The sequence below is a fragment of the Debaryomyces hansenii genome (assembly GCF_000006445.2).
Source record: "Debaryomyces hansenii CBS767 chromosome B complete sequence".
NCBI classification, from domain to species: domain Eukaryota; kingdom Fungi; phylum Ascomycota; class Pichiomycetes; order Serinales; family Debaryomycetaceae; genus Debaryomyces; species Debaryomyces hansenii.
This window is the reverse complement of record NC_006044.2, coordinates 888,339-913,858: the sequence shown is the minus strand read 5'-3', so window position 1 is coordinate 913,858 and position 25,520 is coordinate 888,339. Positions and strand designations below refer to the sequence as shown.

The 25,520-nt window shown below is 36.4% G+C and overlaps 13 protein-coding genes across 13 annotated transcripts; 9 read left to right on the top strand and 4 right to left on the bottom strand. All coding sequences in view use genetic code 12, as the record gives it.

The window, feature by feature from the left end:
• Window positions 1-75: 75 nt before the first annotated feature.
• On the top strand, window positions 76-3,405 carry DEHA2B11616g (DEHA2B11616p; the record flags this gene model as incomplete). Its single annotated transcript, XM_457458.1, has 1 exon — window positions 76-3,405. One exon carries the CDS (start codon window positions 76-78, stop codon window positions 3,403-3,405), a length of 3,330 nt encoding a protein of 1,109 aa, XP_457458.2.
• Window positions 3,406-3,566: 161 nt separating this feature from the next.
• On the top strand, window positions 3,567-6,338 carry DEHA2B11594g (DEHA2B11594p; the record flags this gene model as incomplete). Its single annotated transcript, XM_457457.1, has 1 exon — window positions 3,567-6,338. The coding sequence occupies one exon, from the start codon at window positions 3,567-3,569 to the stop codon at window positions 6,336-6,338; it is 2,772 nt and encodes a 923-aa protein (XP_457457.2).
• A 168-nt stretch (window positions 6,339-6,506) lies between these two features.
• Window positions 6,507-7,676, top strand: DEHA2B11572g (DEHA2B11572p; the record flags this gene model as incomplete). The annotated part of the gene is made up of 1 exon (XM_457456.2): window positions 6,507-7,676. The coding sequence occupies one exon, from the start codon at window positions 6,507-6,509 to the stop codon at window positions 7,674-7,676; it is 1,170 nt and encodes a 389-aa protein (XP_457456.2).
• A 1,307-nt stretch (window positions 7,677-8,983) lies between these two features.
• DEHA2B11550g (DEHA2B11550p) lies at window positions 8,984-9,580 on the top strand (the record flags this gene model as incomplete). The annotated part of the gene is made up of 1 exon (XM_457455.1): window positions 8,984-9,580. One exon carries the CDS (start codon window positions 8,984-8,986, stop codon window positions 9,578-9,580), a length of 597 nt encoding a protein of 198 aa, XP_457455.1.
• Window positions 9,581-10,093: 513 nt separating this feature from the next.
• On the top strand, window positions 10,094-10,543 carry DEHA2B11528g (DEHA2B11528p; the record flags this gene model as incomplete). Its single annotated transcript, XM_457454.1, has 1 exon — window positions 10,094-10,543. The coding sequence occupies one exon, from the start codon at window positions 10,094-10,096 to the stop codon at window positions 10,541-10,543; it is 450 nt and encodes a 149-aa protein (XP_457454.1).
• Window positions 10,544-11,023: 480 nt separating this feature from the next.
• On the top strand, window positions 11,024-12,979 carry DEHA2B11506g (DEHA2B11506p; the record flags this gene model as incomplete). The annotated part of the gene is made up of 1 exon (XM_457453.1): window positions 11,024-12,979. One exon carries the CDS (start codon window positions 11,024-11,026, stop codon window positions 12,977-12,979), a length of 1,956 nt encoding a protein of 651 aa, XP_457453.2.
• A 96-nt stretch (window positions 12,980-13,075) lies between these two features.
• On the top strand, window positions 13,076-14,035 carry DEHA2B11484g (DEHA2B11484p; the record flags this gene model as incomplete). The annotated part of the gene is made up of 1 exon (XM_457452.1): window positions 13,076-14,035. One exon carries the CDS (start codon window positions 13,076-13,078, stop codon window positions 14,033-14,035), a length of 960 nt encoding a protein of 319 aa, XP_457452.2.
• An 80-nt stretch (window positions 14,036-14,115) lies between these two features.
• Window positions 14,116-15,150, bottom strand: DEHA2B11462g (DEHA2B11462p; the record flags this gene model as incomplete). Its single annotated transcript, XM_457451.1, has 1 exon — window positions 14,116-15,150. The coding sequence occupies one exon, from the start codon at window positions 15,148-15,150 to the stop codon at window positions 14,116-14,118; it is 1,035 nt and encodes a 344-aa protein (XP_457451.1).
• A 1,926-nt stretch (window positions 15,151-17,076) lies between these two features.
• DEHA2B11440g (DEHA2B11440p) lies at window positions 17,077-18,123 on the bottom strand (the record flags this gene model as incomplete). The annotated part of the gene is made up of 1 exon (XM_457449.1): window positions 17,077-18,123. The coding sequence occupies one exon, from the start codon at window positions 18,121-18,123 to the stop codon at window positions 17,077-17,079; it is 1,047 nt and encodes a 348-aa protein (XP_457449.1).
• Window positions 18,124-18,652: 529 nt separating this feature from the next.
• On the top strand, window positions 18,653-18,952 carry DEHA2B11418g (DEHA2B11418p; the record flags this gene model as incomplete). Its single annotated transcript, XM_457448.1, has 1 exon — window positions 18,653-18,952. One exon carries the CDS (start codon window positions 18,653-18,655, stop codon window positions 18,950-18,952), a length of 300 nt encoding a protein of 99 aa, XP_457448.1.
• A 1,661-nt stretch (window positions 18,953-20,613) lies between these two features.
• DEHA2B11396g (DEHA2B11396p) lies at window positions 20,614-21,042 on the bottom strand (the record flags this gene model as incomplete). The annotated part of the gene is made up of 1 exon (XM_457447.1): window positions 20,614-21,042. One exon carries the CDS (start codon window positions 21,040-21,042, stop codon window positions 20,614-20,616), a length of 429 nt encoding a protein of 142 aa, XP_457447.1.
• Window positions 21,043-21,172: 130 nt separating this feature from the next.
• Window positions 21,173-21,529, top strand: DEHA2B11374g (DEHA2B11374p; the record flags this gene model as incomplete). The annotated part of the gene is made up of 1 exon (XM_457446.1): window positions 21,173-21,529. The coding sequence occupies one exon, from the start codon at window positions 21,173-21,175 to the stop codon at window positions 21,527-21,529; it is 357 nt and encodes a 118-aa protein (XP_457446.1).
• Window positions 21,530-21,596: 67 nt separating this feature from the next.
• On the bottom strand, window positions 21,597-23,984 carry DEHA2B11352g (DEHA2B11352p; the record flags this gene model as incomplete). The annotated part of the gene is made up of 1 exon (XM_457445.1): window positions 21,597-23,984. One exon carries the CDS (start codon window positions 23,982-23,984, stop codon window positions 21,597-21,599), a length of 2,388 nt encoding a protein of 795 aa, XP_457445.2.
• Window positions 23,985-25,520: the final 1,536 nt, after the last annotated feature.

Below are 25,520 nucleotides of genomic sequence, written 5' to 3'. Positions count from 1 at the left end.
GTTGTATTATTTCTTTCCTTCTAGACATTAGACGTCCTGAGGGTTTCTAATTCAAAAATAGTAGCTATACCGCTGATGAGTGATCCAAGTCTAAGAAAGCGTAAGAGGGCGAGCCTTGTATGCGATAATTGTAAGAAGAAAAAGATTAGATGTGATAAGGGCCATCCATGTTCCCAATGTATCAGGGCAAAGATAACGAGTTCATGTGTATATCAAAATAATGGGATTTCAGAAAATGACTCTAATAATGGTTCACTTCCTTATATTCATAGTGCCAAAAATCCGATGACATTTGCTGCAAGCGATGGCGGCATGAGCAATGGCAAACATTCGAATATTAGTCATAACCCCAATACGCCGGAAGAGGTGACGATACCCAAAGAAGAGTTAGATGATCTAAAGGGGCGCTTGCAACAAATTGAGAGCCTATTGAAAGCACTGACGTCGCAATCTAAGCTTGATCCGAAGTTCAATGACATCAAGCTGTTGGGTGCTGGAGACTCTGTGGGTATCAAGTCTGAAATGATGTCACCAATAGGTTCGCCAATTAAACTATCCCCATATCCAGTGAAGAAGAACAACGCGTCGATTCAATTGCCTCCAATTAACTGGAATATGCTGGACATAAATTCTGGAAAAGCTGAGGGTGCTCAATGTGATATTCTGTTCGGAAATACACCCAGCTCGGTTGATTCTTTGAATAGTTCGTCCACTCAGAGTACTAGGTCAAGTAGGTCTGATCGCGAATCGCTCAGTGGTATTAATCCGTACGGAGATGAGAACGAGACGATCAATTTTTATGAGAATTATACTTCCATTCATGTACAAGAACCCATGAGACGTATCAGCTTTGGACCATTCGCATGGTCTTCATTAATGAAGAAGGACTCCGGATTGAGAATTTTATGGGATTACATGATTGAGCAAAAGGAGAAGTCATCCAGAGAAAATAATTTCAGTATGATGTTTTCACAATCAAGACATGAGGTTACGCAAGAAAACACAAATGTTATTACGTCTACGTTTTATGGTGACAAGTCAGATAACGCTGAGGCATACTTCAAAAAGAGGGCCTTAGAAACTGATGGATATGATGATATGGTTCCTTATACGAATGTCTTGAAAGCGAGAACAGATCTGTACAACAAGAAATCAAAGTTGAATGAGAATGCATTACCATTAGGACTTACATTTTATGAAGGACAAGCTGGTAAAGAATTGAGACTCAGTGATAAAATTCAATTACATCTTATCGACAAAATTCAAATAATATTGCCCACAAGAAAAGTTATTTGGAAACTTATTGATAGGTACTTTGCTTGGTTATACCCATTTATGCCGTTTATAGACGAAGAGTCACTTATTAGGGATATCAGTAAAATACTAGGGCCTAAGTCTTTTGAGGATACGAAAATCCAACAAGTAAAGGTTGAAAGAAGGCTAGATTTGGCTCACATTGGAATACTATTGGTAGTTTTAAGATTATCATACCTATCTTTATTCTGCAATAAAAGTTCAGTGAATGAGGAACGGCTAAACACTACCGACCCAAGCCCAGAAGCTCAAGATATCAAATTCTTATTATCGAACCCAATTAATATCAATACAATTGATGTTGCTCAATTATGTTTGGATCAATTCCAATTGCTAAGAAAATCTAGCTTTCCGGTTTTGCAGTTGGGCTTGTATATGAGACTATATCATATGTATGCCCCTGAAGACGGCGATGGTGCTGATGGTGGGGATGCCCAAGTGTTGACTGCGATGTTGATCCAAATGGCCTACTCACTAGGTTTAAATAGAGAACCAGATAACTTCCCTGATGTTTGTAATGATCCTAAAATGAATCACTTAGGAAGAAAGATATGGCATTCGTTATGTTTTCTTGATTCGTACCTCGGATTTTGTTTTGGCAATCCGTTGTCTGTTGATAGTATGTTTTTCGATACTAAAATACCATTTTTCGAAGAGGGAAACGAGAATACACTTGACCCTGGTATGGATAAAAATGTTACACAAGCCTTTTTTTCTTGTGGTGGGGCTTGTATACGGATGAGAGAGATTCTATTACTTGTATTGAATGTTAATGGCAAAACGAAAATGTCAGAATTGACTAAATTGTTGTCAGATCTTGAAATAATTTTGAACGATGAATATGGTAATTTGGATGAATGTTTAAAGCCTCTCGAGAAAAATTGTCATGCATACGTATTCACTAGGAACTTCAGAACAAAAATATATTTGTCAATTAATGCTTTTTTTGTTTCGCTTTATTTTCACTTATATCTTTATTATGAAGAGAAAGATGTGAATTTATCATTTTTCTATCTCAAAAAGATGATATTAATCGCTACTAGAGACATTATGCCACGTTACTTTGATTTGTTAGGTAATAGTGATATGATTTGTGACTTCGTTATTAATCCGACTCTTGAGATGACTATTCACAAATCAAACCAAGTAAATCTCGCATGCTTGGTGAAGACCAACTTCATCATATATAGTATGACTCGCGACAATCGGCATAACGAGAAGATGATCATTGATCTGGAGTATCGCTTAAATTTTAGGCTTTTGTGCAAATTATCCATGTATTTAACTAGATGTGCAGAATTTTCAATTGAAGCCATTTCAAAGATTAGTAATAGATACTATTATGCTTGGAGAATCACAAAAGGTCATACCTATTTATTGAAAACAATTACAAACAAAGATTTCTATGTGGATAAATACGAAGAGGCGAGCCATCTCTGCGTTCAACGTTTCACAATCGAACAAATGGAGGAGCTCATTAAAATCTGCGAAACAACCTTAAACAAGGTTGGTAAATTTGAAACGACTTCCAACGAATTTCAATCCGAATTCTGTAACATCTTCTATTCGGAAAGCGTGACACCCAGTACCAGACTGAATCCTAGTACTGAAAACAATTATGCAACCACTCCAAATTTTAGACCGACTACTTATAATATTGATAAGAACGATGGCGATTCAAGATTGAAGAATAAGAATATTTATAAAGGCTTCGAATCTAATTATGTTGATAATGCAGAAATTGATAAATTGTGGTTCCAAATGCTTTCTGTAAAATATGATAATAAAATGTTCGATAGTGGTATTCCAGAAAGCGGTGATCCTTTGAGTTATGATTCTCAAAGAATGGCAAATGGTTTCACAAATTCTCCCGGTGTTAGTTTTATGGATAATAATGAATCGTCTCAAAAAGGACCTATGGCTACGGGGTTTAACAAGTCTCAGGAAGCGACCACTCCATTCTCAAGCCAGAATAACAACTCCAATATCGATAGATATGGTTTCGATTTGGAGCAGGCTATCCATTTTGATATTTTCAGCGAGTTACCCCTTGACCAAGTATTCAATAACACCGATAATGTAGGTATTTAAGATGATGTACATATTTAATATGGTTTAGGTATTTAATATATAAGGCTGAAAAATAAATGTTTCTCAAAACGTAAGAAAAAGAATCACGAGAAAGCCCCGATAGGTAAATTTCATTTACTTTGTAATTAATTAACCATTACCTTAATGATTAATGAAGGTAAATGAACGTGGATCACCCGAAGAAACGAAATAAGCCAACGTTGGTTTGTACAAGATGTAAGAAAAGAAAAATCAAATGTAATAAAGAATTACCATGTTCATCTTGTGTCAATTCGAACGTTGGTAATGAATGCAGTTACGATAACAAATGGCAACCAATATCATTTGCAGATGATGATAACACGAGATTAAAAAGACAGAAATCAACTAAACAGAAGATGAAGAATACACCTGATAGTCATGAGGGTTATAAGGGTACGAAATCCCTGACCTCTTCCAGCAAGCTGGGCCAAAGTGGGCCACAATCATCGACGGCAGAATGTTATGCCCAAGATTACGTGATGCCTGCTTTTAATCCACATTTTTCTAATCCTATTGGACCCGAAGATGATATGGTGAACTTCCATGAAGGTTATACGCCTATCCATGTCAAGGACGAGTCAAGAAGGTTATGCTTTACTCCACTTTATTGGGGAAGTTTATTGAAAAAAGATCCCTGTTTATATAAGGTTTGCCAATATGTTACAGAACATCCAGCACCTCTCTGGTGTTTTATTAAAAGTGCCAATGTAAGTCAAGAAAATATAAATGCATTATCATCTAGAAATGGAAAACATGGAATACCAGATGGTGAATTTATTAGCAAATTATTAAAAGTCGAAGGTTACGAAGAACTAGTTCCATACAAGAAGTTGTTAACCATTCGAGCAGATAATAGTGAATCAGCGAATAAAATAGAACTCAGTACATCAACTTTGACGAGTACGTTATTTGAAGGGAAATTTGATCCTGAATTAAAGTTGATTGAAAACATCAAAACAATAATGCCAAAAAAGAGAGTAGTATGGAAATTGATTGATAAGTTTTTCGAAACACTTTATCCATTTATGCCGTTTGTTGATAAGGGTTACTTTACAGCTGATATGGTGAGAATTCTAGGAACTAAAAGTTATGAAGACGAACCTTTTCAATACATAAGGATTATAAAACGATTAGACTTAGCACATGTTGCGACCTGTTTAATAATATTGAGATTTACTTATTTATCATTATTTTCCAATAGAAAGTGTATGAATGAAAAGATAATCCATTCCAATGATCCATCACACACCATAAACGATTTAAAATATTTATTTATGAATCCAGTTAATGTAATAATCATAGAAATGGCACAGCTCTGTTTGGATCGGTTTGAAATATCGCGGAAGACTAATTTAACGGTGTTTCAGGCTACATTATTTATGAGAATATATCACAGTGCAGCACCAGAAGATGGCGACGGAACAGATGGTGGTGATTCTCAGGTATCTACGGCTGTTCTTATTCAGATGGCATATGCATTAGGGTTGAATAGGGAGCCTGATAAGTTTAAAGATGTATGTAATGACGAACGAATAAATAATTTAGGGAGAAGGATGTGGCATTTCCTAGTCCGGACTGATATTATACATTGTTTCCATGCTGGTAATCCAATGTCAATTGATACTAGGCATTATGATGTTAGCATTCCATACTCCACAGAAAATAATATGACTTCAGATAATGCAGAATTGGAGAAAGCTATTTCTCAGACATTTGGGTGGTTTAATTATAGGTTAAATACAATCAGAGACATTGTCGATAGTTTTCTGGATATTCATGGATCTTATTCCATGAATGAGTTGACACAGAAACTAAATGAAGTAGAGAGAGTTTGTCGAGAAGACTTTTCCACCCTAGAGCAAGTGTCAAGTAATAGCTCCATTTGCAGACGATATATTGACGTGGTTAATGCGAGAATATTTATTGCTCTTAAAGGTTCGTTTTTGATATTATATCATCATATATATCTCCATTATGAAAATAAATCGAGGTTTGATATCATGTTTTTTTATTTCAAGAAATGTTATGTGATTTTCCAAAACGATTTGTTACCATATATTTTTGCGGTACTCCATGGAAAGTTAAGCAATGATGGGCTTATCCTTAACCCACATACTCAGATGGCGATTCACAAATTTAATCAATTTAATCTTGCATTTTCTGTAAGAATTGGGTACAAGTATCACGACATGCTGAGCAATTACGATCATCCACGTCTTATGAAGGAATACGTGGAGTATCGAAAGAAGTTTGACAAAATTTCGAATTTATTGAAGAACAACAAAACAATTGGAAACCTTTTGCTTGGTTTAATGTCCAAGATTTCAGATCGATACTTTTATGCGTGGAGGGTGGTACAGGCTCAGAAATACCTTTTATCAATTATCAACAATCCTGAGTTTTACAGTAATATTCCAGCAAATTCACGAGGCATAAATCGGCTAAAACTTAATAACTTACAACTAGATGATATGGAAACGTTAACGTATTCTTTGGGCAAAGACCTAGAGACGATAGTTAACTATCGAGATTCTGTAGATGTAGATATCGAGACTGCAACCTACAATTCATCGAGCAAGTCTAGACGTGGCACGGTTGTCGGAAATACTTTTCCTACTAATGATAATGAAAATAAAACGAAAACGAAAACGAATATTGACACTAACACTGATCTTGGTTCCAACTTAGACTTCCCTCCGTCGATGATGTCCAATGAGTCCCCGCTTCAGGATTTTATCTACCCTAATAACGAAGAGATTGACCAAATGTGGCTCCTGGTTATGGCACTGAAGTATGATCCAATGGAGCTTTTATCCGGAGATTTTGATCCAATTGGGTATTTTAATCAACAACTTCAGACTACTATTAGTGATCGTCTTGAAACCGACCTAAATAATCCAATATTTGAATGAAAAGAAGAATATCGATGAATGTAACATCAGGACATTCATTATTGGTGTATGCAGCTTACAAGCTTGTAGCTAGTCTTTGTAAACACTGTTTTATATGTACATAAATCATTTTGCAGTCGTGTATGTAATCTTTCAAGTCAAAATCTGCGAGATAAATTTTTTTTCAAGATGAATTATAATGTTGATGCTATTGATAGTCAAATGGCAGATAATAACGTAGATATAGTACAGGCAGACGCCATCATTTCGAAGGAGATGGAAAATCAGGATACCGAACAATCGCAAAAAAGAAGCGGATCCGAAGTCGAGAAAGATGATTTTAAGCGGCAGAAGGTAGTTGTACCAGAGGGTATGACCAAACGAGAATACAAGAGACAATTGAAACAGCAACGTTGGGAGGAAACCAAAGATGAATACAAACAGAAGAAAAGAGAAAAGAAGAAGGCAGCCAGAGAACGTCGTAAGGAACGCATAAAAGAGGCCGAAGCCAATGGGGAAACAAACGAAGAGCTCTACAACTATCATCAGATGAAGCGAGCCAAGGTAGCACCTCAAGAACAGATAGATACCGACGTTAAAATAATAATGGACTGTGAATTTGACTCGCTTATGAACGACAAGGAGATCGTGTCATTGTCGAACCAGATCACCAGATCGTACTCGGCCAAGAAACACAGCACGTACGACGTGCAATTGGACATCACGTCATTCAACAAGAACTTGAAGAAACGATTCGAAAAGGCCATTCCGCAGTACGACAAGTGGACCAACGTGACATTTGTCGAAAACGATAAATTAGAGGATATATTGCCAATGGACGACAAACAAGCTCTCAGCAAGTATGTGTATTTGACGGCCGACACCGACGAGGTTATCGACACCCTCGAGCCACACCACACGTATATAATTGGCGGCATTGTGGACAAAAACAGGTACAAGAACTTGTGTCTTAACAAGGCCCAATCGCTTGGTCTTAAAATCGGCAGATTGCCCATCGACAAATTCATTAAGATGAACGGAAGACAGGTTCTAGCCACGTCACATGTATTTGAATTGTGTTGCAAGTGGTTTGAGAACGACAAGGACTGGGGGAAGGCCTTTAACGAGGTTCTTCCACCAAGAAAGGTGAAGGGCAAGCTCACACACGGGTCTGACCCAGAGAAATCCATTGAGCCATCTGAGGTCTCTGAGCAGCCTGTGCTGTCTGAGCAGTCTGAACAACCTGTATTGTCTGAACAACCTGTGCTGTCTGAACAACCTGTATTGTCTGAACAGCCTGTATTGTCTGAATCATCAGACGAACCATCAGACGAACCATCCAAAGGTGCCGACCACTAGTCCACCTAGTACGTCTCTCCCAGTGCAACCCATCACGTGTAATATCACCTGATCTAAGTATCGGATACATCCTTTGTACCGTATACACGACCATTTTCGGAAGTATACCTGTATTGTTTTTCCTCACTGCGATCGAGGCCACGATGGCCCATGTACGCTACATTCACTCTGTGTGCCATTGCATCATACTGCCATATGCGATATCGCGACATCGCGACATCCATATCGTCCCTGCTCCCAGCCCTTTGATCTGCTCCAACCTGTGTATAGAGCAACTATTAATAACATACTACTTTTACACTACATATACATACTACATACTTCATATATCATATATACTTCATATACTTTATCCTTCATTTACTGATACTCTATCTACCCCTACTTTTGTATACTAACACTCTATATATTTAATACTCTACGCACACTTCGTACTCTACATATTCTACGACACCTATACTACCACACCCTTCGCGCCTTTGACTACTCCCTCACTCGTAGCATCTATCCTGGATTGTTCTATGATTGTTGGCACTGCGCCGACCTCACTTGCTGTATTATGATTTGGCCCAATGTCGCGCGACATCGCGCGACAACAATGTAGTTGGAAGTAGAAATGTCGCGTGTGCCTTAGAATGAAATTTTTGAATCGAAAAGGGCGGCTAATTTGTATTAAATATCAATCTGTTCTTCCAATATCTTTATATACTATTGATAAAATACAACATATTATTGTATTAGATTTATTTATTTTATAATCAAAGTATAGCATATACATAATAATAGGTACGTTGAACAATTCGGTCAATATGATTGATTAATTGATTATTTTGAATCGCAGGACACACCCATGGGATCAGGACATCAAGCGGGAAGCGATCAAGAACAAAGTGACGGGAATCGCAGTTGAGGAGGACGGAGAGTTATCCAGAGGCCTTGTGGATGGCAGATCGATTGTTTGGGGTGATATTGCGGTGATTACCGGACTTAAAGGCCTGGAAGAATGTCGGTGGTGGTGATAGGGATGCGATACAACAAACACCTCCTTTCGACAGAAAAGACGACTGGGGAACGACTGGTCGCCATAGATGGGATTATGAGACGGGTTGGGTCGATGGGAGTGTCAAACAGGTTCGGAGATGATGGTTTGTCATTACACGGAGTTTTTCGACCCCTCTCGATCTGACAATCCGCACTTGTTTTGAAGAAGATCGAGCAAACAGACATTTGACGGGTGCAGCCCTGCGATTTGATATTGATTCCGGGTGAATAAAATAACAATATACTAACAAATTTCTAGTTGCATAATGGTTCCTCCTCCAGCTGAAATCCGTAGAAAATTAGTTATCGTTGGTGATGGTGCTTGTGGTAAAACTTGTTTGTTGATTGTGTTTTCCAAAGGTACATTCCCAGAAGTTTACGTCCCAACTGTTTTCGAAAACTACGTGGCTGACGTCGAAGTTGATGGCAGAAAGGTTGAATTGGCCTTGTGGGATACTGCCGGTCAAGAAGATTACGATAGATTGAGACCTTTGTCCTACCCAGACTCCAATGTTATTTTAATATGTTTCTCCATCGACTCGCCTGACTCGTTGGATAACGTATTAGAAAAGTGGATCTCGGAAGTGTTACATTTCTGTCAAGGTGTTCCAATCATCTTGGTTGGTTGTAAGTCTGATTTAAGAAACGACCAAAACACTATCCATCAATTAAGTCAACAACAACAACAACCTGTCTCTACCTCCGAAGGTCAAGCGGTCGCCCAAAAGATTGGTACTAGTTACTATTTGGAATGTTCCGCCAGAACTGGAGAAGGTGTCAGAGAAGTGTTCGAAGCTGCTACCAGAGCCTCGTTGAAGACTAAGGAAAAGAAGGAAAAGAAGAAGAAGTGTGTTGTGTTATAAGTTTTGCATCTTACTCCCTGTGTTGATTCGTTAAATTATTACTTGTTGTTCCCAGGTTAATTTTTTTTTTGGTCTTGATCTAAAAGTAGGTGTGATATTACGATTCTTGTTGTAGCTTTACAAACACTGGACTATTATTATGACAATAACAATAATAATAATTTAATATTTATACATTGCTTTTGCTTTGATTAATTTTAATTAACACCTTTATGTTTATATATACTACATATTATAATTTTCTTTCCCTTGTTTTATGTTATCGATAGTGGTTTTTATTTCTTATATGTTTATCAATGCTACATGTTTATTACGGTTGTAGAGGCTACTAGAAGCTAGTGGTCCGTATAGCATCTGGCGTAGTTTATTATGGTCAATAACCGGGTAACGCTGATTCAAAATATTAAGTGACACAAAATCCCATTTGAACAACCAATTGAAAATTAGACATTTTAATGCTTATATAGTACCATACTTATTAGCATATTCTCTAGCGATATATAGTTACCCAAGATGATTTCCAGCTACAGAATAGGCGCTAGACGCTTAATAGCCAACAAGCAAATGGTTCGCTTTTCCAGCACTGGCTTAACAAAACCTGAATTAAAACAAAACCCTATTACTGAACAAGCGCCAAACAGAAAAACAACTTGGTCCCAATCCCAAGAAGCCAGATCGGAAGTTATTGCCAGACATCCAGCCAGATTTGTTCAAAGAGATTTGGACGTACAACCAAGACCATATGCAGCTATAGATTTAATTGCCAAGGAACCAGTTAGATACCTTTCTCATGAAGATGGGAATATTGCAGTCTGTGATGGTAACAAGGGTGACAATTTACAAGGACATCCTAAGATTTTCATCAACTTGGACCAACCTAAGGCCAACACATGCGGTTACTGTGGTTTAAGATACGCCAAAGAAGAATTCAGAGAAATTATTGAATCAAAGGCTGACATTTAAGATAATTACCAGCATAAATATTAATTGTGTGCTTAAGGTCAATTGCAGTTGATACTGAACTGTTCTTTTCAATAATCGTCACTCATCATCAATGTACGCATGGTCAAATAGCCATGCAGACATTTAAATTTTCATAAAATATCTTCGGATATAAATTAAATAAATTCATTTAATCGGTTGTATTATCCTTCCTTCATAAACTTTATATATTATATACTTTATCATGCTATTTAATTAATTTAAAATTGTATCAGTGACAGTGTAATTCCTCAACAAAGAAATAGCGATCCTCGGATATAGGGTGATGGACAATATAAGAGATCACTATCGCCAAAAATATTCTTCTGTAATTATCAAAATACTAATCTGTTTCCATTACACCTATCAAGTAAGATATATTTGTCTATATTTACGTGAAATCCAAGCACTCGGGTTAGTTACAAATTATTGCAAAAATTACCCCATACTATAGGGAGTGAAATGAATCAGACTCAAGAAAAATCTAGATTACAATCTGTCAAACGATTTTTCAGAGATGCAACATTGCAAGACCTTGGTAAAGGTATTGCTTATGGAGTCTATTATTCTAAGACTCATTTAGTTGACTCCTTCGTTATAATCCCCTCGGGGATTTTGGTGTTATTCACAATATTGTATGGTTTTAATCAACTTTTAAGTAACGTTTTGAAGATCCGATTTCCCAGTTCGGTGTTAGGAATGTTGATAAATTTGATATTATTGAGTGTCTTGAGTGTGTTAGCTGAATTGCAAAGTACCGATAAGACTTCATTGAAGTATAAAATTAGTAAATGGAGTTCATTTATCTTCACTAATTATTTAAGGTTAATTAAGCCGTCGATGAATTTTACATTGAAATGGATAAATGTCTTTTTTATTCCATCTTTCATTATATTGCCATTATCGGATCCAATATCATTCATAGAATGCTTGAAGATTGCTGGGGTCTTTGCTGTTGGTTTTCTTAGTCTCTTTTGTATTGATGTTTATTTGATCTTAGGCTTGAAATGTGTCTATAGAAGTTTTGGTTTCATGAAAGGTGATGATAATCCAAGTCATGACAACAAGCAAAACACCCCTGAAGTAGGAGATGATGATGGTGAAGGAATAGAGGAAATCGAATTACAAAGCTTGAGTAATAGTGGGGATGGTGCTATAACTACTATGACGGATAATATGAGAGACGATATAACCACCATCGATTTATCGAGTTTGAGGACTACCAAGAATGAACCAGTAGTGAATAATAGCATTAATGAGAACCCGTTTACTCAAGAAGTCTCTATGAACTCAGTGGATATTCCAAATATTCCTGAACCTGGTCCAATTCACTTACGGGACTCGCAGCCCCCTCCTAGTGTAAAGCTGACACCGGTTAGTACTGTTGCAAGATCAAATTTCCTATCAGTGGCCTCGTCGTCTCAATCTGAACAATTATTCGCAAACGATAACTTGACCAAATCTTGTCAGAGTATAATAATATTTATTACTAATTATATTGACTGGATATTATACTTCATGTTATTCATTGTATCATTACCATTTTATTATATTAAGTCAATTCATGTTTTTTTGCCATATCATTTGGGTTTGACAATAATATCTTACTATATTGCATTATTAATTCCTTTGAGGTGGCCAAAATTGAAGAAAATTGCACATCCAATTTTAATCCTGACAGCTGAAATCCTTTTCGTATGTTTTATAGGCTCTTTGATATTTCACAAGGGTGAATTGAAAGGATTTTTAGATGACTTGAAGTTTTACAAAACAGGTAAGACATATCTCAACTTATTCAACGACAAGGTCTTACTAAATAGTGGAAAAATTGACCATGAATTAGATTCCGACTACACGGCCACTCCAAAATGGCCTGGATGTGGAGATGTTTTGTCTTCATTGATGGACATTTCCATTGTTTCGCTTTCTTTGCCGATGTTTACTCACAGAAAGGACTTCTTAAAGAACTTCTGGGTTCTAGTTCCCCCCATATTAATATCTATAGCATTAACTTTCTTCTGTTACCCTATAATCTGTTACAATATAGGTATTGCATCACAAAGATCAATAGGATTCATAGGAAGATCTGTTACACTAGCATTGGGTACTCCATTAATTGATGCTCTAGATGGCTCAATATCGTTAATGGCTGTTTGTACCATATTGAGTGGTATATGTGGAGTATTAGTAGGAGATACTTTATTTAGAATGTTGAGGGTTTCTAAGGACGATTATGTTACAAGAGGTGTTAGCTTAGGCATAAATTGTGGTGCCATTGCAACTGCCCATTTATTAAATGTTGATCCTAGAGCTGCTCTGATGAGTTCGTTAGGTTTTAGTATATTTGGTACAATCATGGTCATTATGGCAAGTATTGGTGCTGTTAAAGATCTTATTAAATCGTGGGTTGGATTGTAACAATATCAGATCGCGTAGTAAAATTGAAATTCAGAAATTTCTGACGTATTTATTCTATTTATTTATGTTTTTTATTTATTTGTTCAATAGACGATAATGAATATTCATGAAGGAACTAAAGTAATACTATTGCCTAAGGAAAAGGGGTTGTATTCGATTATTAAATTGCCAAATGTCTTAGATCAAAAGTCTTTTAAATCCTACTTGTTACGCGATGATCAACTATTCGAGTTAAGAGAAATCAAGGGAGACAATCGCTATCTTTCTAATGACAACAAGCGACCAGTTATCCCTAATACAGGACTGTCTGTGAAGTCGTTTATATTTGAATCGGAGGCAAATGGGTGTGTTGTTCAGTCACCAAATTTGATAGTATCAACTAAATTCAATTTAGTGTACTATTTGATGTCAATCATGTATAATAACGATTCATTCGCCAAGCGGTTTATTACATTTGAAGACTTCAGTGATACAATATCCAGTTTATTTGAATATAACGCCTGGGTGGGTGCTGTACCTATGACAATGTACAAATCAGCCTTATCTGAAATATGTGAGACAATCGAAGAAAATGATGAAATATTTTACAAATACTCTAATGCAAAGGTAATTGAATATCTACATAGAAAAGTTTCTCAATTGCTGGCGTACCTTAGTTCTCAATCAGACTTATCCATAATACTGAAAATCAAGCAAGAATTATATAGACCAATAAGTGAAGGAAGCAATGACATACCTTCAGATATTTTACAATTGTCGATTATAAGGCATTCAATTGACTTGATATGTGGATCATATACACCAATTGAAATCAGAAATCAAGTAATGAATAATGAACGGTATGAATTCGACAAATTGAACGCATATTTGAAGGACATACTGGCGCAAAGAAAAGAGCTTGAATTAGTTGAATCAAATATGAATGCAGTAGTTGAGACCACCACAAAAGTTGAAACAAAGAAAAAGGACACCAAGAAAAAGGTTGTAAGGAAGAAGGAGGTAAGGAAAGTTGCTGTCGGTAAAGGTGCATTAGATGGATTTTTCAAAAAAGCATAATAGATAGACGTATATAAAATAGAAGCTATTTACAACATATTCAATTAATTAATTAATTAGAAATGGCTATTTCTAGTTGTCTATTTCTTTTCATTATCAATTTGTTTATTCAAACTGTTATAAATTGATAAACCACTGGCCATCCAATTACCCATGTCACCCATGTTCGAAGGAATAACAACGGTGTTTGATTCCTTCGCGAGCTTACCAAACTGCTTGACGTATTCTTGAGCAACTTGTAAACTGACAGCTTGTTCACCACCTGGAGTTTCCTTAATGGCTGTGGCAACCTTCTTTAAACCTTCTGCAGTAGCCTCCGCGTTTAACAAAATCGATTCTGCTTCACCCTTGGCCATGTTGATCTTTTCTTGCTTATTAGCTTCGGACGACAATATAACCGATTGCTTTTCACCCTCTGCAATATTGATTCTAGATTGTCTGGTACCTTCAGATTCCAAAATTTCTGCTCTCTTCGAACGTTCGGCGCTAACCTGTCTGTGCATTGCTTCTAAGACGTTTTGAGGTGGATGAATATCTCTGATTTCGTATCTGAGACATTCCACACCCCATTCCTTCGATGCCTCGTTAATCGCTCTGTTGATATTCAAGTTCAATGCCTGTCTTTCCTTCAAAACTGAATCCAAGGTCAACGAACCAATTTCGGACCTCATGGTAGTCTGCGCTAACTGACTTATCGCAAACTTGAAATCTTCAACCCCATAAGATGCCTTATAAGGATCATTCACCTTGACATAAAGAATACCGTCCATCTCCAACGACACATTATCTGCCGTAATGGCGTTCTGCGAAGGAATTTCAATAGCCGACTCTTTTAACGACTGAACGTACGTAATCTTATCTAAAACTGGAATCAAAAAAGCAATACCTGGCGATAAAACACGATTGAATTTACCCATTCTTTCCACTACCCATGCTGTTTGTTGGGGAACGAACTTGACTATCGTATTAGCTGGAAGTCTTTCCTTCTGGAAGAAAGACAAGCTTGGTTGGAAATTTGAAGGATTATTAGTGAATCTTCTAACATTTTGCAAATTTGCTAGTCTTCTAGTAGCAATTAACCTATTTGAATTTATTACCGTTTGTCTCGTCAACATGATTTACTGTGGTTGAATACTATGTACTCTATGAATACAAGCAAGTCTTAGTTAATACTAGTGCCACCAAAGAATATATTAAGGCCATAAAAAGTGACACAAAATCGCAATTTTCTATTTTGACCTTTTTGAAAATTATTAGATGAGTTTTGCAAGAGCTGTTTAGCGTACTAATACATAGCTATAAGGTATTATTTGATATGGCCAAAGGTGTAGAAATATCAACGAACGAGGAGTTATACGTTTTAGAGTCCCTTAAACAAGGATTCAGAACAGACGGTAGAAAATTAGATGAGATTAGACAGCCAAATATAACATTAAGTCCTAATGAGTACGGATATGTTGAGATTGAATGGGGATTAACGAAATTGGCGGTGAGGGTTTCGGCAGAGATTGTTGTTCCGTACGAGGACAGACCATTTGAAGGGTTATTTATGATAAATACAGAAATATCGCCTATGGCATCGGCCCAGTTTGAAAATGGAAAAAATTCAGATGATGAGATTTTGATATCCAGATTGATCGAAAAGGCCATTAGAAGGTCAAATGCTTTGGATTTGGAATCGTTGTGTATTGTGGCCGGATCTAAGGTTTGGCAAATAAGAGCAGATATCAACTTTTTAAATTACGATGGGGGGCATCATCGATGCTTCGAGTTTGGGGGTGATGGTTGCATTGCAACATTTTAAGAAGCCAGATATTTCGATCAACGGAGAAGAAATCATAGTGCATAGTATTGACGAAAGACAGCCTATTCCGTTGTCCATATTGCATGTACCTATCTGTATAAGTTTCCTGTTTTTCAATCCGGTTGGAATAGAAGAAAATATCAAGGGAGATTTAAACGAAGAGATTTCCATAATTGACGCCAACCAACAAGAAGAATTGATAAGGGATGGTTCACTCGTCATAACAATAAATAAGAATCGCGACTTGATCCAATTGTCTAAGAATGGTGGTTTGCCAATAGATGTTATGCTTTTGATGCAGTTAGCCAAACGGGCGTATGTCATAGCAGATAATTTAACTGATAAAATCAAAGAGTTATTACAAGCCGATGAAAAAGAAAGATACGAGAGAATGAATTTGAAATTATTAGAAGTAGGTGCCGATAGGTAGGAACACTAGTGATATGTATGTAACAAACATATAGTATGACTAAAAACAGAGCGAAACGAAAGTATTAATCCAAGGAATATATTTCTGGCAGTCGGAATATGCTGTATATATAGTTGTCGCTTCCATAATGCATTTTCAGATTCATAGGTTTTTGAAATTATATAGATTTTCTTTCAATTTTGTACTAAAAATTGCAAAAACTCAGAAATATAAAATTTTTCCACAAAACTATTCAAACTAGGTTTCGTATTTAGTTAAACTCAAACAAATCTAATCAGTATTACGAGGTTGAAACTCATTAAAAATAACGAATAGTATCTACGTTTGCAACATGCAATTATCGAATTAAATTCAAAATTTCACATAACTTCGTTAACTATATCAGTAAAAAGAATGTATGTTAGTTGGTAATAATATGAGAAATGGTCTTAACAACCCTATTATACAAAAATGAAGTAATAAACATTTAGAACAAAACATCAAGGAATGATTTTATGACTAGTTTATGCATGTCTTATCAAATTCAAGTCTACTATGAGAAGGAATTAATATTCTAACTGGTAATGATAAAACAACTATAGTTATCATTGCATGAGAATCTAGTAATAATGACAAATTGTATAATACCTTATGAATTCATATGCACTTTATTGTGTCCAAATATGAATAAAATGAAGTCACAACAGCGAATAAAACACCGCATTAACAAGCTGGACTTTAATGACAATAAGCCTCCATTCTATTGGATGGCATTAAATTTAATGAATTTATATAGTTGAATATGCGTGGGTCGCAATAATGACGAAACTAAACCATAGCTTTGTCATTGTCAAAATCAACTTCAGCTGGTAAATTTGAATCCTTTCTGGCCCTTTTCTTCAAAGTCTTGCTGCGACTATTGAGAGGCATATACTTGTTCAACGGAGTGAATAACGAAGTAAATTTCTTCATTAACTTCTTGAATCCGTTGGAAATGACAAGCAAATATAACAAGTATTCCAAGAAAAAAAATATGCCCGCAATTACAAACCCGCCAAATACTGCTAATCCGATGTGGTTAGCAAGCGATTTCACGAACTTGGCATCGTCAAGATGCCACGACGAGCCTGGTGCAATGGCGAAGAACGAGTATTTGTGTGTCTTGTAGTCTTCTGGAAGCAAAATACGAACTTTGCCCGCTTCTGGAACCCCCCAACGCTTGTACTGTTTCCAAATAACCGACAAGAACAAAGGCCCTGTCGTATACATGATGGTGACGTAAGGCACCAACCAGTTCTTTTTGTAGGGTTTTAAGCTGTCCAAAACTTTCAAGAAGAACGGGTGTCTAGGGACAGAACCCATGACGTCGTTCGAAATACCCGTAGGAATTGTCTTACGCACAAACGCCGACACGGTCAAAAGAGGATCAAGACGACGTTCACACCCGTCATCAAGATCGATGTAGACTCCCCCATAGTGCACCAAAGCAAAGTAACGAATGGCATCTGCCCGTTGGATTGGATATGGGTACGAGTCCCACGTTTCCAAAAACCATGGGTATTCCTCCGCAATGAACTCCCTCGACATATCGTCAGTCCACAAAATGTACTGGTAATCTGGGTGCAAGTCCACACACGCTTGCTGCCCTGGCTTCCAAATCTCAGGAATCTGGTTTGTCTTGTACGTTTGGTGAATAATCTTAGGGATAATAGTCGGCTTATCAAGTACCCCATTCGTAGGGTTCAACTCCACGTCCAAAAGCGCATCGCTGAAGCTATCGTCATGTAACAACGTAATCAAGTCAAACGTATACCAGACCAAAAACATCACCAACATCACATGCCCCCATACTATGAATTTAACTTCTTTTCTCATTATGTATAGTCTAGTCTACCTACTATAGTCCTTTAAAAATCCTTTTTTCTAATAATGAATGAATTAAGTTGGTGTAGACTTTAATTTCTAATGCTAGTAGTAATAAGCGCCCAATATTCGATCAAAACCACTATTTCGTAATAGTCTATAATATCGTTGTTTTCGATATCAAACTTGGTATGCAATTGAAGTATAGCCACTATATAATATTTTGACTAGGTAATACGTATAATAATGCTCTTTATCAATATTAATTTAAGATAATTGGAATTTAATAGTATAAACAACCCTATATATTAAAATCCTGAAATTCGCAGTTTCCCCTATTACTGGATATTGGGGCTTTTGTGTAATGAAAAATTAGAGTGCTACGCCAGAAGTGATCATCGTTGTGCACTGCCCAAAACGCAACCATGTAGAGGAAGATGAGGCAGTGCTGAGGTGGGAGTAGAGTTTGGATGCCAGGGTAGAGGGAGGGGATGATGGGTAATGGGCGATAGATGATGGATAATAAACGGTGGAAGATGAGATGACGCAGGTGGGAGATGGGAAATGGTGCAAAAGGAAAGATAGAGAAGAGAAGAGAGAGGAAATAACTGCCTCGGTAAAGGGGACGGCTGGTGGAGGTTTTGTGGTTGTGACAGAACACTCAGATGCAGCGACGCGATATCAGTCCATCGCTGATGTCATGGGGCCGGTGTTACGAGGTTGCGATGTCGCGTCCGCGACATCGACACCAAAACGTGGGCTCGCTGGTGAACGTAATTGTTCCACACGAATTGGTCACACGACCTCTGTTCTTTTGATCGTGCGACGTTCATCTCCCTAGGGAAGGTTTAGATCACCTTCTTGTGGTCGTTCTATTTGCAGAACAGCGTAGGCAAAAATGAGCACATATTGAATGGTTACATTGTTAGCAGCTTCGGGGAATGGAATTACGGAAGGGTCTGGTTATACCACCCAGCATGGGAATATCGTATGCTTATACATTTGATGTAACTAGCCGATTGCAACATTTTACGAGAGCAGTAGAACAATGGTTATATACAGTCTCATATATTCCTTACATATATCAACATCCCAACCTTGCATTAGTTGATAATAAAGTATAATGGGACACATGTACTATTTAGTAGTCTATAGTAAAGCTATTACTTTCCATGATCCTGACAGCTGATGTATTAGGATCCATCGGGATTTATATGATGCAATCGAAGGCGACTGTGAATAATTGGCGAGAGTTCTTTTAGATATTCCTTTGATAAGATTATGAAATTAATCCAGAGGAATGAGGCATTGTTGAAACAATAACATTCACCCGGGATTTTTGACACCTAAATGATATCCCGGTTTCGATTGAGGTTCCCGACCAACGTGTTTATTAAAATGTACAACTATTCTGAGCTGATAATTGAGAGTAAAAGGATAGTTACTAAAATATGTATCTCAATGAGCTTGAGATTAACATATTACTGAAAAACTCGCAGTTTGCAGCAAGCTTTCCAAGGTTTTTTGTGACAGGATATTGGAATGGAATGCCAAGTCATCCAATATATATGCTTGAAGATTTAGTCGAAGAGAAGCCAATAGATGAATGGAATGCCAAGTCATCCAACATATATGTTTGAAGATTTAGGCGAAGAGAGCCAATATATGAATGGAATAGCAACAAGGTATACATAGGCATCAAGCAAAGACTAAAGGAGCTTCATTTGTTGGGAATTACAAATAGTTATGTCGCAAATATTCATGTTTCTGTATCTGGTAAAATATGGGTTGTCAGTTTTTACAAGTAGCGGCGAACTTAAGCAAAATTATATTATAGGGTTAGACCGTATTATAAATTCATAAGATTTTTCAATGACCACCTACCTCATAGTTACGATCCTTAAAGTAAATTCATATTTGTTTATTTAATCATTAAAAAAATCGTTAGATAAATATTGCAGTATTGCAGTATGCGAATCGTTTATTATCGTATACAATTGTCTGGTACTTTCAAAACAAAAAATAAAGGTAAGATTTAGTTTTGGTATTCAAGAGTAGCCAAATCAACACAAGAAAAATGGCGTGATATCTAAATAAGATAGGTTTGTTTTTTAACAAAGGTGTAGCTCAATAATATATGATGCTGTTACTGAGAATATTTTGCAACCTGTTTACGTAATTTCATATGGATTTGATTTCTCAGTACAATAAAATATTCAATATTTATTCTTCTTTATTACGTCTACCTATCGTATATTGATGCTTACATCGATTCCTTAAATATTTTAAGCAACACAATAATACGTGTAGTTGTCGTATATTAATCTTAAATATTTGACATAAATACGGTATCAACGCTTAAAATAACAAGGATTACCAATTATAAAAATTGAGCTTGTCGATAGTAAAGTGAAGAATCTAATCATTTCATAATGCCGTGTATGTACTTCTCTGGGGAAGATAGTAAAGATATTACTTTCAATGATCCCGATAACAAATGTATTAAGGTCTACGGCGAATTGTATTTGAGAGTTCTAGATAACAACGAACAAAACACAAGAATTTTTTAGGATATTCCCAATCTAAATCATTACCATCTAAATTATATTTCTTTAAGAAATTAACAACATTTGTAGCAAATTTTTCTCTAGAATTAACATCAGACACAATATCTCTAAATATTTTATATGTAGAAGGATTAGTACTAAAATCCCATCCTCCAAAACTAGCCACTTTCTTAATATTTAAATCTAAGAAATTACTTATACTAATCTTACTATCATCAATAGAAAAATCTGAATTAATATTTACAAATGCATAATGCATTATATCATAATGGTTTTCTAATTGCTTAGGATCTGAAGTCATAGGCCCATCAGAATCCATCCAGTAAACAATTCTATCGAAATCACTTCTAGTATCGCATACCATATTAGAAAAAAACTCATGCCAAATAAATTGCAATTTCGCTGAAGTTTATCAAAAAAAAAAGCAAAAATAAAATTTTGAACTATTTCACTTCAAAACATACCTTGATATATGAAACATAAAATAATTAAAAATGACAATATTAATATATATTTTTAATATAAATCAAAAAATATTAGGTGCAAACGATGAAGAAAATAATTTTTTAAAGAATGAAATAGAATATGTGTTAGTAAATAATATAAATGATATAAAATTTGATTTGTCTAATAAAACAATACAAAATTATGCAGAAGATTATGGAATTATTACAAAATATAATAGATGTAGAATTCAAAATATTAATCAAAATTTTGATGATCATACTATACTAGAAAATGAATACCTAATAGGATTATTAGAAAATATAAATATAAGACATTTAGATATTGATACTATGATAGATGATCATATGCTTGCTAATAATCATGAAATTTGTGCAATATATTAAAAAAAAAAATATACAAATGAATATTGAATACCTGCGCCAGGCACATATGAGCTCATGCTTGAGGAGCTTAGAGCTTAGCTTTGAGACTACGTTCAAACGTCTTGTCAATAATGTCTGTCATATAGAGCAAGTTGGTATCGTTCAAAACTTCGTCGGTTGGGTTGTTGAGCAACGTGTCAAGAAGACGGAGAATAAACCGCAAGTCCTTCAGTCTCTGCGTCACCACAAACGCCCTGGTTTTGGCCTTGTTCTTGAAGATGCGAATGAGTTGGAGATTGTCGAGATAGAAGAGACACGACAACAAGTACTGTTTGTTGATGGATTCCATGTGCTTTTGTTGAAACTTCGATGACTGGATGATTCGCAAGAGCGACTTGGTGGTGGGGAAGTCTTTGCTAATAAGATCGTCATTGATCAATTGCTCGTCGGTGATATGAGTCAGTTTCTTCTTAACCTGGTTATCAATGATGTTGATGGCGTTGATACATATCATGTACGATTCGATAAAAGGCTTAACCACTTCGGCAAAAATGCTCATATGTTTGTGGTCCACGATTTCGTAGTGAGTGGAGGTGCGATTGATCGTCCCACATTGCACCAATTCGCTCAAGATATTGGATAAGTCGTTGGATTTGTTGTAGTCGTAGTCAAATAAAAACTCGTTTTTCAAAAACCCAGTGAATATGTAATATAGCGATCGTATATAGGCATCAGTCGCAATATTTGGATTGGCCTGGCCAAGCAGTGCAATTATAAAACACACTAAGCTCTTGTGGATAACAAGGTGAATCGTGAGATTCTTGTAGAACAACAACTCAACGGCATTTTCAATTTTGATAGTGTTCTTGTTGAAGTTGATTTTGATGAAGCGGAAGAATTGGGGAACTTGGTCCTTAATCATAGTGGCGAGTTCATCATCGGAGCTCTTGAGTAAGCCCTCTAATAATTTCACATTCGTATTGATATTGTCGAGTTCTTCCTGTCTTTTCAATACCTCGATAATCAATCTCATAGAAGAAACTAAGTCATTGATTGGAAACTCAGTACTTCCATGTAAATAATGATAAGCCTGGAGGGCCGTACCTATAATTGCGATCTCAGGTAAATATGCAACCCTGTTGATTTCATGTAAAATTTTGAATCCTAATTTTTTCAAATTAACGGGTGAATCGGGTATTTCGACCATAGACTCGACTAAATGAGCTTCATCATCTTTGTCTTCCTCAATGAAACTGGATAAAGTGAATGAATCGCCCAATTTAACAAATATCTTCCCGTTCAACTTTCTGGTGGAGTTGTCGTAATTCCCCTCCCTGTGCTGTTTCGTACTAGGGAAGTTTTTGAAATCATTTTCTGGATTCGAAAATAAGGAGCTCACACCATTCTTAAGAATGTTCGTCATACTTTCTTGCTTCTTGTCACTACCAAGCAACTCGTCTAAGTATCCATCTGCCTCATAGATTCTCTCATATGTAATAGAAATTGGCTGGAAAAGCATATCAAAATTTTTATTTTTTTCCACTTCTCTCTGTGTTAGGTATATGCTGCATAAATACTTCAAGATACCGTATTTTGGCAATAATAACTTCCCATCTCTGGATCTTGTACCTTCAATAAACACCTCAAAATTTATTTTGTTCAACAATATGAATTCGATCAAATTCGTCAAATTTCTTTCCGTGTACAATTCATTATTGAAGGATCTCTTTATAAAAATAGCCCCCAAATTTCTTAAAAACGTCCCAAAGATAGCCACATTCAAATTTTCGCCAGCAATAACAGTAGGTGTAGAGAACTGAAATCTAACGCATACCAAATGAAGAATAATGTAATCGACATGTGATTGATGATTGGGGAAAAAAATGATAGACATAGGATCCTTTAAGTATTTCGCATATAACTCACTCATTTGCGTCTTGTTACACCAGATCCCCTTTGGAAACATCTTACGCATAATAGACATAATTGTGACATAGCAGACTCTAAGGAAATTATGAGACTTGAAACTTGGCATTGTCTTCGAGTTTTCCAACTGGTAATACTTGATCATGAATTCCTTAACCTCTTTAAACCTAGTGGGAAGGTCTTTGGCCTTGATAAGATTCAATTTCAACTCTTGGTCTATCAATGAATATACCAACTCGTTCAATTTTGGATCTTTCGTAGTTAACATCTCGTTCATGTGGTCGTTCATCTTCTTGTTGAATTGAGGAGTGTATTTATTGATCGAATAATGATATTCATTGTTCTTGTAAATGTCATCGAACTTGGTCCCTGTGAAAAAGTGAAAGAAGTTATTTAGGAATCCGAAACTCTTGCTTAGTTTCTCATTACCTTCCAATTCCACGTACGTATCTTTGTCGGTAGGTAACGGAAATGTCAAAGGGATGGTGGGATTTTCTAAGGCCCCGTCAAGAATGTTGACATCGAAGTCTGAGTTTGAAATATCTAGCATGTCACTCTAATAAATAGCAATTCTTCACTGGAAAAGAATGGGGTTCCCTGTTATAAGGTAAATGAAGGGTGTTTAATTTCTGTAAGAAGCTCTAATTAAATATAATTTTCAATGATCTTGGTTGTTTATTGTTCCAATTTTACCCAACATCGCATTTTGCGCAAGTAATATTTCACAATGTCCCCCGCGAATCTTCTCTTTCATGTGTTTTATCGTTTCGCTGCAAGTGCTTATCTAGAGCAACTATTATGATTTCATATACTTTTTATACCCCATTGGGGTATGTCACTTGAAGTACTCGAGCCAAGACTGTCAAGCAGCATATGTTGTCTTAAAACGGAACTTTTCACTAATTCATCTTTTTGAACTATTGCTCCATATAGAATTCCCACCTGTCCCCGTTCTATTCAGAAACTGATATCTAGTGACCCTTAGATGGCCTATATTAGTAACTACATCGTACACATTTACGACAGACTCTCAGTCATTTTGTCAGTTGCCATTTTTGTTCTGTTCGCCATTTGTTCGCTCGCTTTTCCCTTGCATTGGCCCACCCCACATTATCACTAACCACTGAACACTACAACCCCCTTAGTCCCAGATCATAGCCTATTAATCTGATTGCGTATTGTGTTATATATGTTACCCACAAATCCAGAGCCATATGTCTGATCATACCCTTCTAATGTTCCCACTCGGCCTAGATACAATTAGCCACTACAAACATTCAACTCTACCCACCCATAAATATTCTGCTATAAATATCTATAACATCTACTATAATCATCTATAGACATTCACATAAACATCCACGCATAAACATCTACCATAAACATCTGATACTCCTATTTCTGCCAATACCCCGTATTTCAACCTACTATTTACTGAGTTAATTTAAAGTTCCATGCGACTGCTTCCATGCTTATCTAAAGCCTAATAAGTGCACACGAATCTTCCACGACAATGTCTCATCCAGCGGCAAAATGTCGTACAACTGTCAACCACCGCCACATCTCGTAACTAGTCGCTAAATGTCGCTAATTGGCTCGCGCCAATGCGGCTCCAGGGGATCCTTTTGTTTGGGTCACATACATCGGACACAAAAGCCGCCACACAATAGAAGAAATGTAACGTTACATTGACAATAGTACCCAACAGTAAGAAAGTAGGCGGTGGAGTAAAGTCGGAGTACGCGACGTTTTACAGGTTACGCACTTACAGATGATCACCCGATGGTTCCAGCCGAGTACTTTACAGGTTACGCCAAAAAGGTTAGACGGTCCTGATCAAAAAAATACAAAAAGTACCCTATTACGAAGCAGAAATATAACGATTAGGATTCATTTAGTTCATTTGTAGAGAAAATTAATAAACGAGACTTGCATTAGAAGCGGATATAGTCTGATCGTTTAAAAGGATAAATTAGAAGGTATTAGGAAGATATCGACCAGGACATAAAGTAGAGAAAAAATATAGCGAGGAATCGGATATTGATGGGCATCAAGCACACATTGATTTGCCCATGTTAGAGATAAA